Here is a 15,378-nt window from a genome sequence, read left to right on the forward strand (position 1 = left end):
AATGTTTGAGAATGATGACAGCAACAATTATACAGATGTGCTTGACACAACAGATGGATGGATGGATTCTGATAAGGGTTGTATGAGCCCCCAATAAAATTATTTAAAAAAAAAAAAGAATCCACCCATCCTTTACCACGACACCAGTCAGAAATCAGCAGCCCTGTCCTGGACACAGCTTCAGCACAGTTACAGTTACTGACCTAACGCCAATTAAAAATAAATAAATAAGTGTCTTTAAAGAGCTAAACTCAGCTAAATTCTGTACATTAAAGTTCATGTTGTTGATTCAGGAGTCTTTAGGGACCCACTGGAAGTGGCTTATTTGTACTTTACATACAGTGTTAACAAGCTCAATTAAACGGTTTCCTAGCCAACTACAGGTTAGAAAAGAGCAAGCGATGACAAACAGAATAAAACCAGCCCTGACACAGGTGTCCTGACAGGTACAAGAAGCCACAGCTAAGAGTCTAACAGAACACAGATGGCGGGAGCATCTCACAAAAGCAGGATCCACAACGCTCTGCAGAGGAAAATGTGCACAACTGGGGCATGTGGGGGGGGGAGGGGGATCCACAGAGGCAGACCCAGTGATCAGCAGACACAGACTTCTTTAAGGAGGGACTGTCGGAGCCCCGGTGCAGCAGTGGTTACCCACAGGGCTCCTAACCACAGGCCAGCGGTTCAAAAGCACCAGTGGCTGTGCAGGAGGAAGTTGAGGCTTTGTATTCCTGTAGAGTTACAGTCCCAGGCCTAGCTGGTGGTGTACGACTGAGTCGGCCTCAGCTCAATGCAGCGAGCTGAATGTGTCGGGAGAAGGAGAAGACGGAAACCAGAAAAGATTGAGGAGATCAGAGGAACAAAAACCATTTTAAAGTTCCAAGTGGAAATTTTAAAAATCACATTGGACACGCAAGGAGAAAAGACTAGTGAACTTAAAGATAAACAAACCAAAAAACCCCAAATCTTGAAGATGGGTGCTTCGTGTGGCAATGTGCGTCCTAAAGTCCTTCCTGAACATGACCCAACCAAGCTCACTGCTGTGGAGTCAGGGACCCCCTACCAAGTGTGTTTCCAAGAGCAGTGAGGTTTCCTCTGCTCCATTAGGGTGTCAACCCCTCGAACCCCTCAATTCCAACCTGCTGCCTGGTCTCTCCACCTTTGGGTGTGGTAATTCGCTGGACCCACTCACAGAATTCATGGGAGATACCATGCCTGTGAGATGGCAGTTTTTGTGACAGAAAGATAAGGATCCAAATGAAGGCCCAAGGCATGGGTAGGACAGGTCTGGGAGGGTGCTCAGCACAGAGCCTCCATCCTAAAGGACGCACCTCCCTCCCGTGGGCAGCACGGTCAAGTCCAGTGCCTCAGTAGCCTCATTACAAAGCGTGTTGGATTAGAGTAGCTATCCCTCCTCCCGTGAGAAGGCAGCCTCCACACATTAGCAGAACCCCAGGTGTGGTCTAGAGGTCAAGATTACAACAGCAATTTAAAAAAAAACCTCACCACAATGGAGTGATTTTATCTCACAGTGATCCCATGGTCTGTTTAAGATAACAAAACCCCTTCAGTTATCAAGAAAATGCCAAGGGTTTAAAATTCTCACCCAGGATATTTCACTCTTTCCAGAAACAACACAAGCCACCGCGCCCCTCCCCGAAAAAACCACACACACAAGGGGAAAAAACACCAGTGGAATGACCTTTATTGTAAACAAACAATATGGTCCAGATTTCTGTATCCAGCAAAAATATACTTTGAAAACAAAGACAAAATAGAGATATTTCTCGGATTTTAAAAGCTACAAGAATTTACCACCAGAATTCCCTTCACGACAATATATGGTGAGAGCTTTCAGAAAGAAAGGAAAGGAACTTATACCAGACAGAAACTCACACATACACGAAGGAACAACGGACACGAGAAATGGTCAGTACGTTGCTGCTAGGTGCCATTGGAGTTGGTTCCGATTCAAACCACCCGGTCCTGGGCCGTCCTCACCACTGACCTTCACGTATGCACCCACCGTTGAATGTACCATGTGCAGCATCTTGTCCAGGGCCTTCCTCTCTTTCACGCCCCTCGATTTTACCAAGCACAACTGCTCCCTACCAATAACATGACCAAAGTACATGACCCAAATCTCACCATCTTTGCCTCTAAAGAGCAGTCTGGCTGTAATTCTTCCAACGCAAATGTATTTGGTCTTGTGGCTGTCATTGGCACTTCCAGTGTTCCTCACCAGAATAATAATTCAAGTACTGCGTACGCTCAAGTATAAGCCGAGTTGTCCAGCACATTTTTCAATGCAGTTTTTGTGGTAAAATTAGGTGCCTTGGCGGATATTCGCGTCAGCTTACACTTGAGTATATACAGTACATCAATTCTTGGCTAGTCTTCCTTATTCAACATCCAACTTTCACATGCATTATGAGGCGATTGAAAATATCGTAGCTTGGGTCAGGTGATCTTAGTCCGCAAAGTAACAACCTTGTATTTCGACATTTTACAGAGGTCTTGTGCAGCTGATGTACCCCGTGCAATGGTCATTTGATCTCGACCGCTGCTTCCATGGACACTGACGGTGGACCCAAGCAGGAAGAACGTCTTGACAACGTCAACCTTTTGAGTGTAGACAGATACCTCCTAGCACTCACAGCACTGTACTTCAGGACGGGCCTGGAAATGTCCTTTTTGATGACGAATGTGACACCGTTCCTCTTGGATTTGTCATTCCAGGCTTAGTAAACCATCTGACTGTCTGACTCGAAATGGCCAATGCCAGTCCATTCCATATCGATCTTTAGGCACTCCATTTCCTCTTGAACCACTTCCAATTTTCCTAGTCTCATCCTTCGTACATTCCAAGTTCCAACGATTAATTGTTCGCTGTTGTTTCTTCTCACGCGCAGTCCTGCCCCACCGGCAGAGGAAGCCCTCGGAGGCTTTACTCGTCTGAGGCATTACCACAACCCAATACAGGGCTCTGAAGCTTTGTAAATCAATCTCCACAGGAACGGACAGCCTCATCTTTCTCCTAAGGAGTGACTGGTAGGTTTGAACAACTGACCTTTCGGCTAGTCATCCAGTGCTTATCCAACAGCACTGCTGGGGCTCCCTTCAGAGGAAGGGAGAAGAAGCAAATAATATATGATAATATATGAGGCTAATAGAAAAACACAAATTGCTATATAATAGATTTAAACTCAATGAATATATATGACTAATTAAAAGGCAGAGACTGTCAGACTGGAGAAAAAAGCAAGACCCAGTTATATGCTATTTATGAAAGATTCACTTTAAAGAAAGAGGATTAAAAAAGCAGACAGAAAAATGGGTACCAAGTAAACACTAAGAAAGCCGCTAAGGTTATAGTAACCTAGATGTCAAGACACAGAATATCGCTAGAGACTAAGATACATTGTAGTGTCAAACGTATCAATTAATGTAGAAAATAAGAGAGCCTAAATGTGCATACATCTAATAGCCGAAATTATAAAAAATATATAGGCCAAAAAATTTAAAAGCGAGTAAAAAGCCTAGGAACAACTTCATTCTGGTAAATTCTACAACTTGGATGAAACGGTCAAATTCTTTGGAGAATTAATTCACAAAATTGACATAAGAAATAAAAATTCTGAATAGCCCTATATCCGATAAGGTAATTGAATTCATAATTGAAAACTCACACACATAAAAGCTGCCCTCTATGTCCAGAGGCGTAGCATTCTCTCAAACACTTAAGAAAGAGATAACATCAGTATCACATAAACTCTTTCAGAAAATATAAGGAAACTTTTCAGCTCGTTGTATGAGACCAAGATAATAAGCCCGATACCAAAAACCAAACAAAGGCTTTACAAAAAAGCTACCAAACAATATATATTATTAATATAACTAGAGTATCAAAGCCAGCGCTGCAGATCCAATTTCAACTCATTGTAGCCCCATAAGGCAGAGGGGAACTGCCACACAGAACTGCCGAGGTTCTGCGTCTCTACACAGACTGCCACGTCTTCCTCCCAGGGAGCAACGCAGGGGTCCAAGCTGCTGACCTTGGGGTTAGCAGCCTAACACTTTTGACCAATGGATAGCCAAGGTTCCTCCTCATGACTATAGAAGCAGAAATCCATACCAAAATATTAGCAAATCAAGTAACGTGTTTGATTTAATGTGTAAAGTACATGTGATTTACCACATGAACAGAATTAAAGAAGAAAACTGAAGGATCGACTCCAAAGACCCAGAAAAAGTATCTGACAAAATTCAATCCCATTCATAAAAACACCTCAGCAAACTAGAAAAGATGGGAACTTTCTCAATCTGATAAGGCATCTACCAAAAAAAACCTATAGCCTATGTGATACTGAATGGTGACTGTTTGGATGCTTTTTGCTTGAAATCAGGCAAATAAGCTGGTTCTCACCACTGTTACTCCACACTGTACTGGACATCCTAGTCCATGCAAAGAAACAAGAAGAGGGAATGAAAAGCATACAAATTAGAAAGGGAGAAGTCAAGCTGTCTGTATTCTATGATTGTGTACATACTAGGTCCTAAACTAATCTATAAAAAAAAAAATCGAGTAAATGAATTTGACAAGGTTTCAAAACATGAAGTCAGTGTACATAACAATTCTATATATTAGCAACGAACAATTAGAAAATGAAAGCCCTACCACTACAAGAGCCAAACTCCAAACTCATGGACAAGTTGATTCTGATGCTTAGCAGCCCTGTACAGTAAAACAGAACCCCCCCTGTGGGGTTGCCAAGACGGTACCTCTTTCCAAAAGAAGAAATCCTCATCTTTCTCTGCCGAGCAGCTGGTGGTTTCGAACTGCAGACCCTGCAGTTAGCAGCCCATTGTGTTACCCGCTATACCACCATGGCTCAAGATATATATTTAATAAAAGGTGCTCAAACCCTCTACACTAAAGACTACAAAACACTGTCCGGAGAAATTAAAGTAACCCTAAAAAAAACCCAGAGAAATAGCATTGAAAGACCCAAAAGCGTTGAAATGTCATTTCTCCTCATTTTGATCTATAGATTCAAGGCAAGCCCATTAAAAGTCCCAGCAAGATGTTTCATAGAAATTAACCTTCTCCTTAAACATACAGAACCACAAAGGACCTACGAGAGCCAAAGAAATTCTGAAAAAGAAATGGAAAGATGGAGTTGCCCTGTGTTCAAGCTACACTCTAAAGCTACAGTGATCAAGGCAGTGTGGTGTTGGCATAAGGATACACGTATAGACCAGAACAGAGTCCAGAAATAGAGCCACATCCATAAAGTCAATTAATTTGACAAAAGTATCAAAGCGATTCAATCAGGGAAAGGAAAGTTTTTTCAATAAATAGTATGAAGCAACTGGATATCTCCATGGAAAATAATGAACTTCAACCCCTATCTCATAAATAAACATTTATCTGAAGGGGCTGCAGGCTTAAATGTATGGATTGAAGTGAGGGTGCTTCTGAAACTGAAAGGGAGATTATCTTAATGGTCCCGAGGCAGGCACAGATATTTTAGAATGGGCACAAAGAGCACTAACCACAAAAGAAAATACCGAAGCGATGAAATTCATCAAAATTAAAACTTTCTCTTTAAATGACACCATTTGAAAAATAGGCAGAAATAAAACGGCAAGCCACAGAATGGGAGCAAGCATCTGAAATAAAGACAATGAATTGGCATCCAGAATATATGACAAAATCATACAATTCAATAAGATAACAATACAATACAATACGACAACTAAAAGGCTCAGGCTTAAAACGGGTAGGGCAAGACATCTGAGCAGAATTCCCAAAGAAGGAACGCACCTGGCAAATAAGGACACGAGAGATGCCCCGTGGTCATTAGTTACAGGGAAATGCAAATGAAATCCACAGTGCGTTATCTCTGCACACTGCGCAGAACGGCTAAAACGTAAAGGGTTGACAGTACATGGAGCTCTCACACATTGCTGGAAGGAACACAGCACAGCTATACTTGGGGAACATGCGGTGTGCAGTTTCTTATACAGTTAAACATGTATCTACACCATGAGCCAGCAATTCGATTCCTAGGTGCTTACACAAAAGGAAAACGTATGTCCATATAAAGACAGACATAAATGTTCACAGCAGCATTATGCATCATAGCCCCAAACTGGAAAGCACCCAGAACCCTAACTACAGGTGAGTGGATAAACAAATTGTGGTATATTCGTACAACGGAAACATCTTAGCAATTAAAAGACATAAACTACTGATACCCACACATGGATGAGTTTCAAAAACATTATCCTCAGTCAAAGAAGCCTTGCATAAAAGAGTGTATCCATGAGTTTGGAACCCAAGAACAGGTAGGACTAATCTTTGGTGACAGACACCCAGACAGCGACCAGAGACAAGGAGACTGCGGGGTGGGGGATTGACTGGGAAGGGCAGAGTGAACTTTCTGAAGGGATGTAATTGTTCCACGGGTGTCTGCACAAGTTCAGAAACCAACAGATTTTAAGATCTGTGTAGATCATACATGGAGAGTATATCTAAACACGAAGGAGCTTCAAGAAGTGCATGAAAAAATTGAATCAAAAGATACTGGCATTTTCCCACAAAGTTTTTGAAGGCTTCCTGTAAACAGCACCAGCACAGGATGGGTGTTGTGAAAAACAAGACGAAATACAACAAGCATTGAGAGGCAGCCAGTCTTACCATTTCACTTACCAGCCCCTGCAGGGCATTACCATCTCACACAGTGGGTTTTGTAACTCACTGCCATTGCAGCCACCCCAACTCACTGAGACCCTGAAAGGCAGGGTAGAACTGCCCTGTGGGTTCCCAAGACTATAATCCTTCACCAAAGTAGAAAGGCTCATCTTGCTCCCACAGAATGGCTGGTAGTCTGAGCCGCTTACCCGTTAGCCAGCCAGGGGCCCTACGGGTTTTATAATGACACCAAGTGAGCGTGAATGATTGGTGTAGTGGCTAAAGCCCTCAGCTGCTGACTGAAAGGTTGGTAGTTCGAACTCAACATCGGCTTCCTGGGAGATAACAATTTGGAGACCTGCTTCTGTAAAGATTACACACTAGAAAGCCCTACGGAGCTGTTCTCGTCAGAGAGGGCCGTGGTGGCCCAGGGATGAAGTCTTTGGCTGTTCACCCGAACCCAGGAACAAGAGAAGGATGTGGTAGTCTGACTCAAGACAGTCTTGGTGACAATGGGTTACACGTCAGTCACACATGACGCCCAAGAAGGCGGCGGGGAGGGGAGAGGACACTGAAAATGGGTGCTGTTAAGGGACATTCACTCCCTGGAAGATGGACGTGAGCAGCTGACTCCCAGGGGATGGGAAATAACAGCACAATTACAGCTCGTCTATTAAGGAGGGCACGGATCGATACGCCCCAAGTTCCTTCTGTAAAGGTCACTGTGGAAGGCACTGCACTAAAAGATGGGAGACTGCCTCTAATCAGTGATCAGCTAAGAGACAGACTCCAACCCCCAGAGGGGTGAGAGCTGTTGCCCCAGCATGCCTGCCCAGCCTGGGGGGGGGGCTCTCCCTCAAACCCCAGAATCTAGCCTCTGAAGGGAGAAGCCACCTGCCAGGGGCTGTGGTCTTGGCCCTTCCTGTTCTCGTTGCAGGTCTGACTTAGGAGCAATCTTCGATTCAGACGTAGGAGAGCCCAGGCTGTGGGCTGTGACCAACCCCTCTGGGTGGGGGAGGAAGGGGAGAGGGAACCAAGTAGCAGGTAAGTTGTAGGGTCTGCAGCACTCCTTGAGGGGTCTCCAAGTTAGTTTATTACCTTCACCTGCTGTGGAAATACAACCCCCAAACCAAACTCACCACCAGGGAGTCACTCTTGGCTCATCGCGACCCCCTGTGGGGTTTCTGAGACTGTCTTTCTCCGGCGAAGCTGCTGGTGGTTTTGAACTGCCAACCATGGGGATCGCAGTCCAATGCATAACCACTATGCCACCAGGGCTCCTCCTAGAAAATATAGGGCTAGAAAAGTCTGTTGTATCTTTTTTCCCAAAATAATCCCAGAAAAACTGTACATGAGGGTCCAGAGCCCACTGTCGGGATGTGGTTCTGGCCATCTGGGACCCAGATGCACTGAACGAGCACCCACATTCATCCTAAGCTCTGAATCCTCATTCCTGCCCCATGTGTGGTCCGACGTTACAATAAATGAAGAAATAGGCACGAACCCACCTAAGGGAGCGCCTGTCCTGAATCCTGGGTCCAGTAGCCGCTGGCCAACTGGAACACAGTGACAGAAGGCCCCCAGCACCTGCCCAAACACAGGCTCCACCCAGCATTCGGAAGTCAGCATCTGCCCCAGCCAGAGCCCACGCCCAGCAGCCGGGGGCGACCAGGCCACGTAACAGCTTCCCTGTGCCGGCCTGTACAACCCGTGAGCCTGATTTATCTTTTTCAATAAGAGAAAAGATGTAAGTTCCTTTGAGCAAAGTATGCCTGATATATATCACAATATTTATTTTTGGTGGAGTAATGGATCAGTCTTCGGGGAAAGCTAGAGAAAAGGCACTTCCCGAGCTCAGATGTAAATCAGTCACTCTAGAAACCGCCAGGGAATCTCTTTCCTTGCCCCCCTGCTAACTGCACTGTGAAATAAGCAGCTGACTTCTGAAAGTCATCTTTCCACTGGTTTCTAGCCCTCCCATTAAAGACAGCGTTAAGGATCGAAGGCCTGAAAAGCAATCGCTCACGGAATGCCGACACCTGATTCTCCCAAACGACTGTGCAACGCAAAAAGGTCAGGTGCCCAACCGGCTCAGGGGTACACCAGGTGGGGCAAGTTCTAAGCATCGTCCTACCTGCAGCACTCAGTTCTAAATGACGAGGAGGCGGCGCGTGGCTGGGCTTTGGATGCAAAAGCCTCCCAAGGGGCTGGCGTGTTGTGAGAGGCCCGCCTTCCTCCCGATCTCATCTGTCTTATGGGCATCCAGGAGCAGATGGGAGGGCCTGAAGGATGGCGCTGGGAGCGAAAGCTCTTCCGTGGACCTGCAACCCCCACAGAGCTCTCGGCGGGCAGCTTCCGACATCCGAGGCGTGCCTATCCCCACTTCTCCCAACCAGCTCGTAGGTTGAGGCTCACACACTACAAAAAACACAGAGCCTTCTCAAGTCCCCGCCTGGCCCCGGCTCCAGGGACAGTAAATCCGCTCCACAGGAAAACCACTGAGGACTAACGAAGGGGCCCATTAATGGGGAGCAAAAATCATTTGCCCAGATGACTTGTTCAGAGATCATCATGTATCAATATCCTGGAGGCTTTGTGCAGCAGCCACGGAGGGCAGGGGGCGGGGCACACCTGCCAAGTCGCAGGCACTCCAGGGCAACCTCCACAGACTGCCATCCAGGCATAACAGAGTTTACTCATGGCTGCCACCTCCCTGCACTTGGAAAATTACTGCAACTTCTACATGCCTCTCAGGACCCCGAACTGCTAAGTTCCCACACCTGGCCATCGCCCCGACTCGGAGCTTCCTTGGAATGCCAAGTTCCTTTACGAAGAAAACTCAGACTGGCCCACCAGCAACCTTAAAGCTTACGGATCGTTACCGTAGCCATTCAGCCAAACAGCTGGGCTCCTACTGGGTGTCAGCCCTGTGCGGGGCACTTGGGCAGCTCTATAAACAAAACTGTCAGCAGCTGGGAGTTAAGAGTCAGGGGTGAGTTCACTAACTGCCAGCCTCTTCACTTTGCCACCAAGACTGAGGGTCAGTGAGGAAAGGAGTTGATGGTGTGGTTCAGATAGGAGCCCAGGCTGGACTCTTAGCAGGGCCACCAAATCCAGTGGTGACACCGAAGGGCACTGGGCTGAACAAATGAGGTGCAGGTGTGTGTGTGTGTGGGGGGGCAGTGACATTTAACTCAGGGAATTTGGATGCAGGGGGGGCTTCAATTTGGATGCAGGGGGTCCCCTTTTCTGTAGCTTGTCCAAAAATAAGGAATGGGTAAGGGTGACTCCAACTCCCCCCTACCATGTTCTCACCGATCCAGACTGCCCGATTCCCGTCAGGACAGGAAGAGCCTGATGTCCTCCTAGAACTCAGCAACCAACCATTACCTGTAGGACCCCCTCTCACGCACTCCCTGCCACCCAGCCGGTGCTGACTCACAGCGACCCCAAGAGTTTCTGAGACGGTCACTCTCTAAGGGCCCAAATACCCTTGTCTCTCATCCTGGGAGCGCCCTCCCTGTGAGTTCTGAACTGCTGATTTGTGCAACCCAATACTTCACAGGGCTCGCCGTCTATAGGGCCCGAGAGAGTTTACCATCCTTCACTGGGACGCAGCCTTGACAAACGATACATTCCCAGTACTTCTTGAGAGTGAGAAGACTCTCCTTGAGCCTGAATCCATAAGAAACCCTCCACCTCTGCTGAGGTCTCCCCGTTTCCTTCATCATACTTCGATCTGAACGAGGTGGTTGCTAGCAAGCTGCCGCCCCTTCGCATTCCCTGAGATTCTGTCACTGTTCCAGCCCCATCCCAACCTTCCCCACGGTTGATGGGAATCATGAACGGAGTCAACTCTGAGTACCTTCTGTCAGTTAGGTGCTGGGATGCAGCAGCGGGCACCACACCAGCAATGCTGCTGGCCCTGACTCCACAGAACTGAGGCAGGTTGAAAACAGATCTAAGACAAGACCAACTGAAGGCAGGCCCCTTAGGAGTTGGAAGTCCCCAGGGTTGGAAGAGGGGAGGCCGTCAGCCTATTCTCCCACCCTTACCCCATGTCACACTCAGCCAGCTGATGACTGCGTGGAGCCCTGGGTCCGCGTTCTCTGGGTCTCCCCTGTGCACCACACATTGCCTCCTCCAAAGTCCCAAAATCGTGCAGTGAGGAGAAGGCACTGGTACTGGTTCTGGTGACAGATGGCTTCCCGAGATGTGCACACCCACGACCCACTGCTCCAACCTGTCTTATCAGCGCAGACCTTGCAGCGTGTCCATCTCTCAGGCCACGCCGCGCCTCGCCAGCCTGCGTTTGCCTCAGCTCCCATTTGTCATCCTGAGTCCCTCCTAGTGTTTACTTTAACCTCAGAAACCTCATCTTTTGAGCACAGGGACCGTTTTATCTGATGGCAATGCCCCCTCTGCCCCCAGATCTAATCCATCCTTGTCCAGAAACCAAGGAGGCTGAGAGGAACGCTGGTCCTCTTTGAGCGAACAGGCGCCTCTCTCAAACCGGCTAGCCCTGGGCATGGCAGAGCGGGCTCTGAATGAGAAAACAAGAAAGCCACATGCATTCCTCATCAGGTGGCACCGGAGAAGGCATGACGCCGGGTAAACAGGCAGACCACTTCCTACAGGTCATCTGAGGGGGGAGACAAGTTCCAGAAGAGAGGAGCAGCTTCAAAACACAATAGTCTATGTAACCCTGCACCTCCCCACTCTAAGCAGCTAAAAATCAAGGATGATGAGGGCTTAGTGATATGAGTCTCACCTTCCATGTGGCAGATCCAGTGCGGTAGTTACATAATCTGGTGTCAACTTGAGACGTAAGAGTGAAGAGGTGGAGGTTAGCCTGTCAATCAGGTGGCAGCATGACCTCATTCGGAGGCGCTAAGGAGATAAATAGCTCACTGGAGGTGGGACACACACTCTGCTGCATTTCTGTTGACAAGTCATGTGGAGACACACTGATGGAGCCAGAACCCTGGAACTGAAGGAGCCATATGGAGATCCACGCCAGTGTTGAGATGTTTCCACCGCCACTGGATCCATAAGACTTTCTACCTACTGGCCTTTCTACCTACTTTCTACCTGCACTTTCTACCGACACTCCCTGCACTCGGCATTACTGCATGGCTGCATGGGTCTAAAGAGGAATTTATGTGCTAGTCTTGAACATAGGGACTTGATTTGGACAGGGCTGGGATGTTCTCAATATACAATTGCTCTTTTATATAAAGCTCTTTCTTATACACATGAGTATCCCTGAATTTGTTTCTCTAGTCTACCAGGCCTAAAGGCCTGGCTAATGTGCCTCTCTGCCACCACCGCCCATCTGTTGGTGGAGACTTGCATATTGCTAAGAGGCTGAGCAGGTTTCAAAAGAGCTTCCTGACGAAGATGGCCTAGGAAGACGGCCCGGTGGTCTTCGTTGTGAAATGAAAATCCGGCAGATCTGGAATCCAGGATCGGTAGATCTTTAAGGACAGTACCGAATTAATGGTTTCTTAGGGTCATGGCAGGGGAGGTTGGGGGCAATGGGGAATGCCTAATAGCACGAGAAATAGAAACTGTTCTAAAATGGACTGGGGTGATGATTGCACAATTCTTTTCAATATGTTTAAACCACTGAACTGTATGATATGAATTACATGCCAGTGAAAGTATTAAAACTTTTTTCTCATTTAAATATATTTTAAATAAGTCTTTATTGAACAAAGGAAGAAAACCCAATGAATCAAAATGACCCTATTCACAAGTGGTCCTGAGGATGGGGCTGGCCAGGCAGCACTTCACGTCATTGTGCCTGGAGTTGCTATGAGTCAGGCCCAGCTCCACAGCAGCAAACAATGAAGGGCTTGAATCCACGAATGGGGAGCTCAGGCACAGAACAACAACTGCAGGTACACATAAGAATGCTTCCGACTGGGAACAGGGGTGCAGGGGGAACGCCAAATCAAAGCATCCAGACATCGGACAACCAACTCAAACCACTGCTGAGCCCGTTAAAGCAGAGTCTCCTGAGAAGCACCAAGTCTCCACGCCTCTCACCAAGCCCCGGCCCTTGCTGGCTAAGGAGACTGTCCTCACAGTACAGCGATGTCGGGGCCAAGTGCCCTGTAGCCAGGCCCCCTTCCTGTACCAATCCCAGCCAGAGGCTTTCAGGAATGGGTCAAACACCTGGGTGGCATCTCTTCTCAGGAGGGCAGTAGCTAATTCTTAATTCTTTCAGAGAGACTTTTGAACATCTGGACCCTCTCTCTCCCTCCCCCTCAGGGAAAACAGATGCATGCAGTGAATCATCATTTCAGTGCAGGCAGTGCCCTCCAGGGCTGAAAATGCCCACCAGAGGTGATTAGAGAGGGAGCTGCAGGTGGTCCAGGGGAGTATTCAATAACAAAGTTCCTTAACAGGAAAGGGGAGGAACAGATGACTTGTCTACTGCACTTTCCGGACTTCAATTAACCTTTGAGATTTCAACAGGAATCTGGAAACTGAACTGTGTGTAAGGAGGGGAGTTGTGAATTATAAGGACTCGGCTTCTCCGGGGCCTCCTATCTTAATTTGACAAGAAGCCCTGGGATTGCTAGTTAAGACAGTGTCTAAACAGGGCTTAGCACAGAACAGTTGAAACACAGTGGAAATAAGGCGGCTACAACAGGGCTGTTGAGAGGGAAGAAAGCTCTGCCCGAGAAGGTCTTGGCAGGCTGGGTCCTAACCCTTGCGCTCTCTGGAACTCGGGGCAGACCTGCTGACTCTTCACAGCAAACCCTCAAGTGCAAACAGAAGCAGCCCTTTCCTTCTGGGTGTGCGGGGGAAAGGGGAAGCCTCCTCTCTCTTCTAGGGAGGAGACCCTGGCCCATGGCTTGCCCACAGCCCCCTCGTGGCCTGGGGGTGTCACCGCAGCCCCTCAGTACTGCTGGGCACAAGCCTCACACAGGCTGCTCTCAACGTGGTAGAAGAGGAGAGTCCCACGTGGCCTTCCAGCCCCTGCTGAGGCTGTGTTGGTTGTTGTTTGCTCAGGGGGTGGTGTCAGGTACCTACCGTGCAGTCTGTGTCTACGCATAGCTACTCCATGCACCACAGAGCCAAACACGCCTGGACCTGGACCAGCCTCACAACTGTTCCATGACGGAGCCACTGTCAGGTACCCTATATGGCAGTCAGCCTCTCTAGATAGTTCCCAAAGCTGGACATCCTTATAAACGCCCACAGCCCCATCCTCCTCCCAGAGAGCAGCCAGCGGGTTTGACCAGCTCACTTTTGGTGTGCTGCTTTAACGGCTGCACAGCCAGGCCTTTCTGTAACACACCCCAGCTGTGCATTTCATCCGGTCTGCGGCTGCACAGAAAAAGCCGGAGGGCACAGCATCCTCTGATTTGTAGGTTGCTGGCTAGATGACAAGACTTGCAAGGGCACCAAATACACCCACCCACCCCACCCCCAATCCTGGGCTTCCGTGGAGCGTGGCAGACCCTAAGAAGGTTTCAGGGAGGTTAGGCCTTACAGGCACACAGTGAGGAGGGATGTGCCCAGCGGCTCCCTGCGGACAAATGCAAGGAGAGGGAAACCAGAACTGTTCGGGAACCAGACCTCTAGTCTACCAGGGAGGGGGGGACCCACCAGGGTGACAGGAAAGACCAGCATCAGGTACAGGGGAAAGCTGGCCCAGGCTGGGGATGGTGAACTCAGGAGGGTGGTGGGAAAGTGGGCAGGGATGATGAGAAGGTATGAAGTTTGGGAAGAAAAGAATGGCAAGGCTGAGGGTGGAGCAGGGTCCAGGAAGGAGTAAGGTCAGTGCAGTAGGGAGAAAGAAGCACAGGGGTCTGTTGATGCTGTTGTGGGCTTAGGGGTGGTTGGGTCTTTTTTTTTGGGGGGGGGGGTCGATCCTTACCTCCTTAATTTTTTCGCGCTGGTCTTGCACTAGGCTCCGGGACTCCTCATTCTCATCGGGCCTCCCCAGCACTGGGTGGCGGAGACGACTCCGGAACGCCTTGTAGTCAAAGCTGAAGGGGACGTTCCCCTCCAGGGGCTTGGGAGCTGCGATGCTGTTGACCCGAGACGCTGTGGACAACTCCCGAAGCCCCGTTGGGCGAGTTCGCCGAGGCCACCCCTTCCTGCGGGGGGGACTGGCCCGGTTGCTGGGGTCATCCTCTCCGGGGGCCGGCGCAGCTGGGGCCGGGTTGGGAAACGGCTCCTGTTCCCGGACCAATGGGTGGCCAGCGATCGCGGCCACCAGTCCCATGCCAGGCTGCTGGGTCCGGGGGGCCAGGAACAGGCGCTTGAGGCGAGAGGAGTGGGGCAGCAGGAAGAGGGCCCCGAAGCACAGGGTGACCAGGCCGGAGAGGAAGAGGAGGAAGAGGAACTTCTGCGGCAACCGCAGCCCCCAGGCGGAGGCCGGGACCAGGCCGGGCACTTTCCTCACGAGCATCTTGAGCAGGCACAGGGCTGGGGGCAGTCAGCTCCGATCACGGCCTCGGGGAGCCCTCGGAGCCCAGGCACGTGGTGGCCGAGGCTGGGCAAGCAGAGGGCGTCCGAGGCCAAGCCCGGGCGGGGGCCCTCGGGCAAGGCTGCCCACTCAGCGAGCTCCGCGGCTTCTGGGACAGCCCCCCCGAAGTTCCGGGAGTTTGGAGAGAGTCCTCCCTCGAAGAGGCGGGGGCGCAGCGGCGTCAGCGGGGCCC

General features: G+C 49.3%; 1 protein-coding gene across 1 annotated transcript in view; it reads right to left on the reverse strand.

Annotated features, from left to right (window-relative positions):
* MAN1C1 (mannosidase alpha class 1C member 1) overlaps window positions 1-15,318 on the reverse strand; it is a 159,724-nt gene extending 144,406 nt beyond the window's left edge. The window contains exon 1 of the mRNA XM_045298931.1: window positions 14,592-15,318. Within this exon, the coding sequence (XP_045154866.1) occupies window positions 14,592-15,128 (537 nt within the window). The 5' untranslated portion in view covers window positions 15,129-15,318. The remainder of the gene's footprint in view (window positions 1-14,591) is intronic.
* Window positions 15,319-15,378: the final 60 nt, after the last annotated feature.

The sequence above is a fragment of the Echinops telfairi genome, unplaced genomic scaffold (assembly GCF_000313985.2).
Source record: "Echinops telfairi isolate 266 unplaced genomic scaffold, ASM31398v2 ScPeMD7_7457;HRSCAF=8495, whole genome shotgun sequence".
NCBI lineage: Eukaryota > Metazoa > Chordata > Mammalia > Afrosoricida > Tenrecidae > Echinops > Echinops telfairi.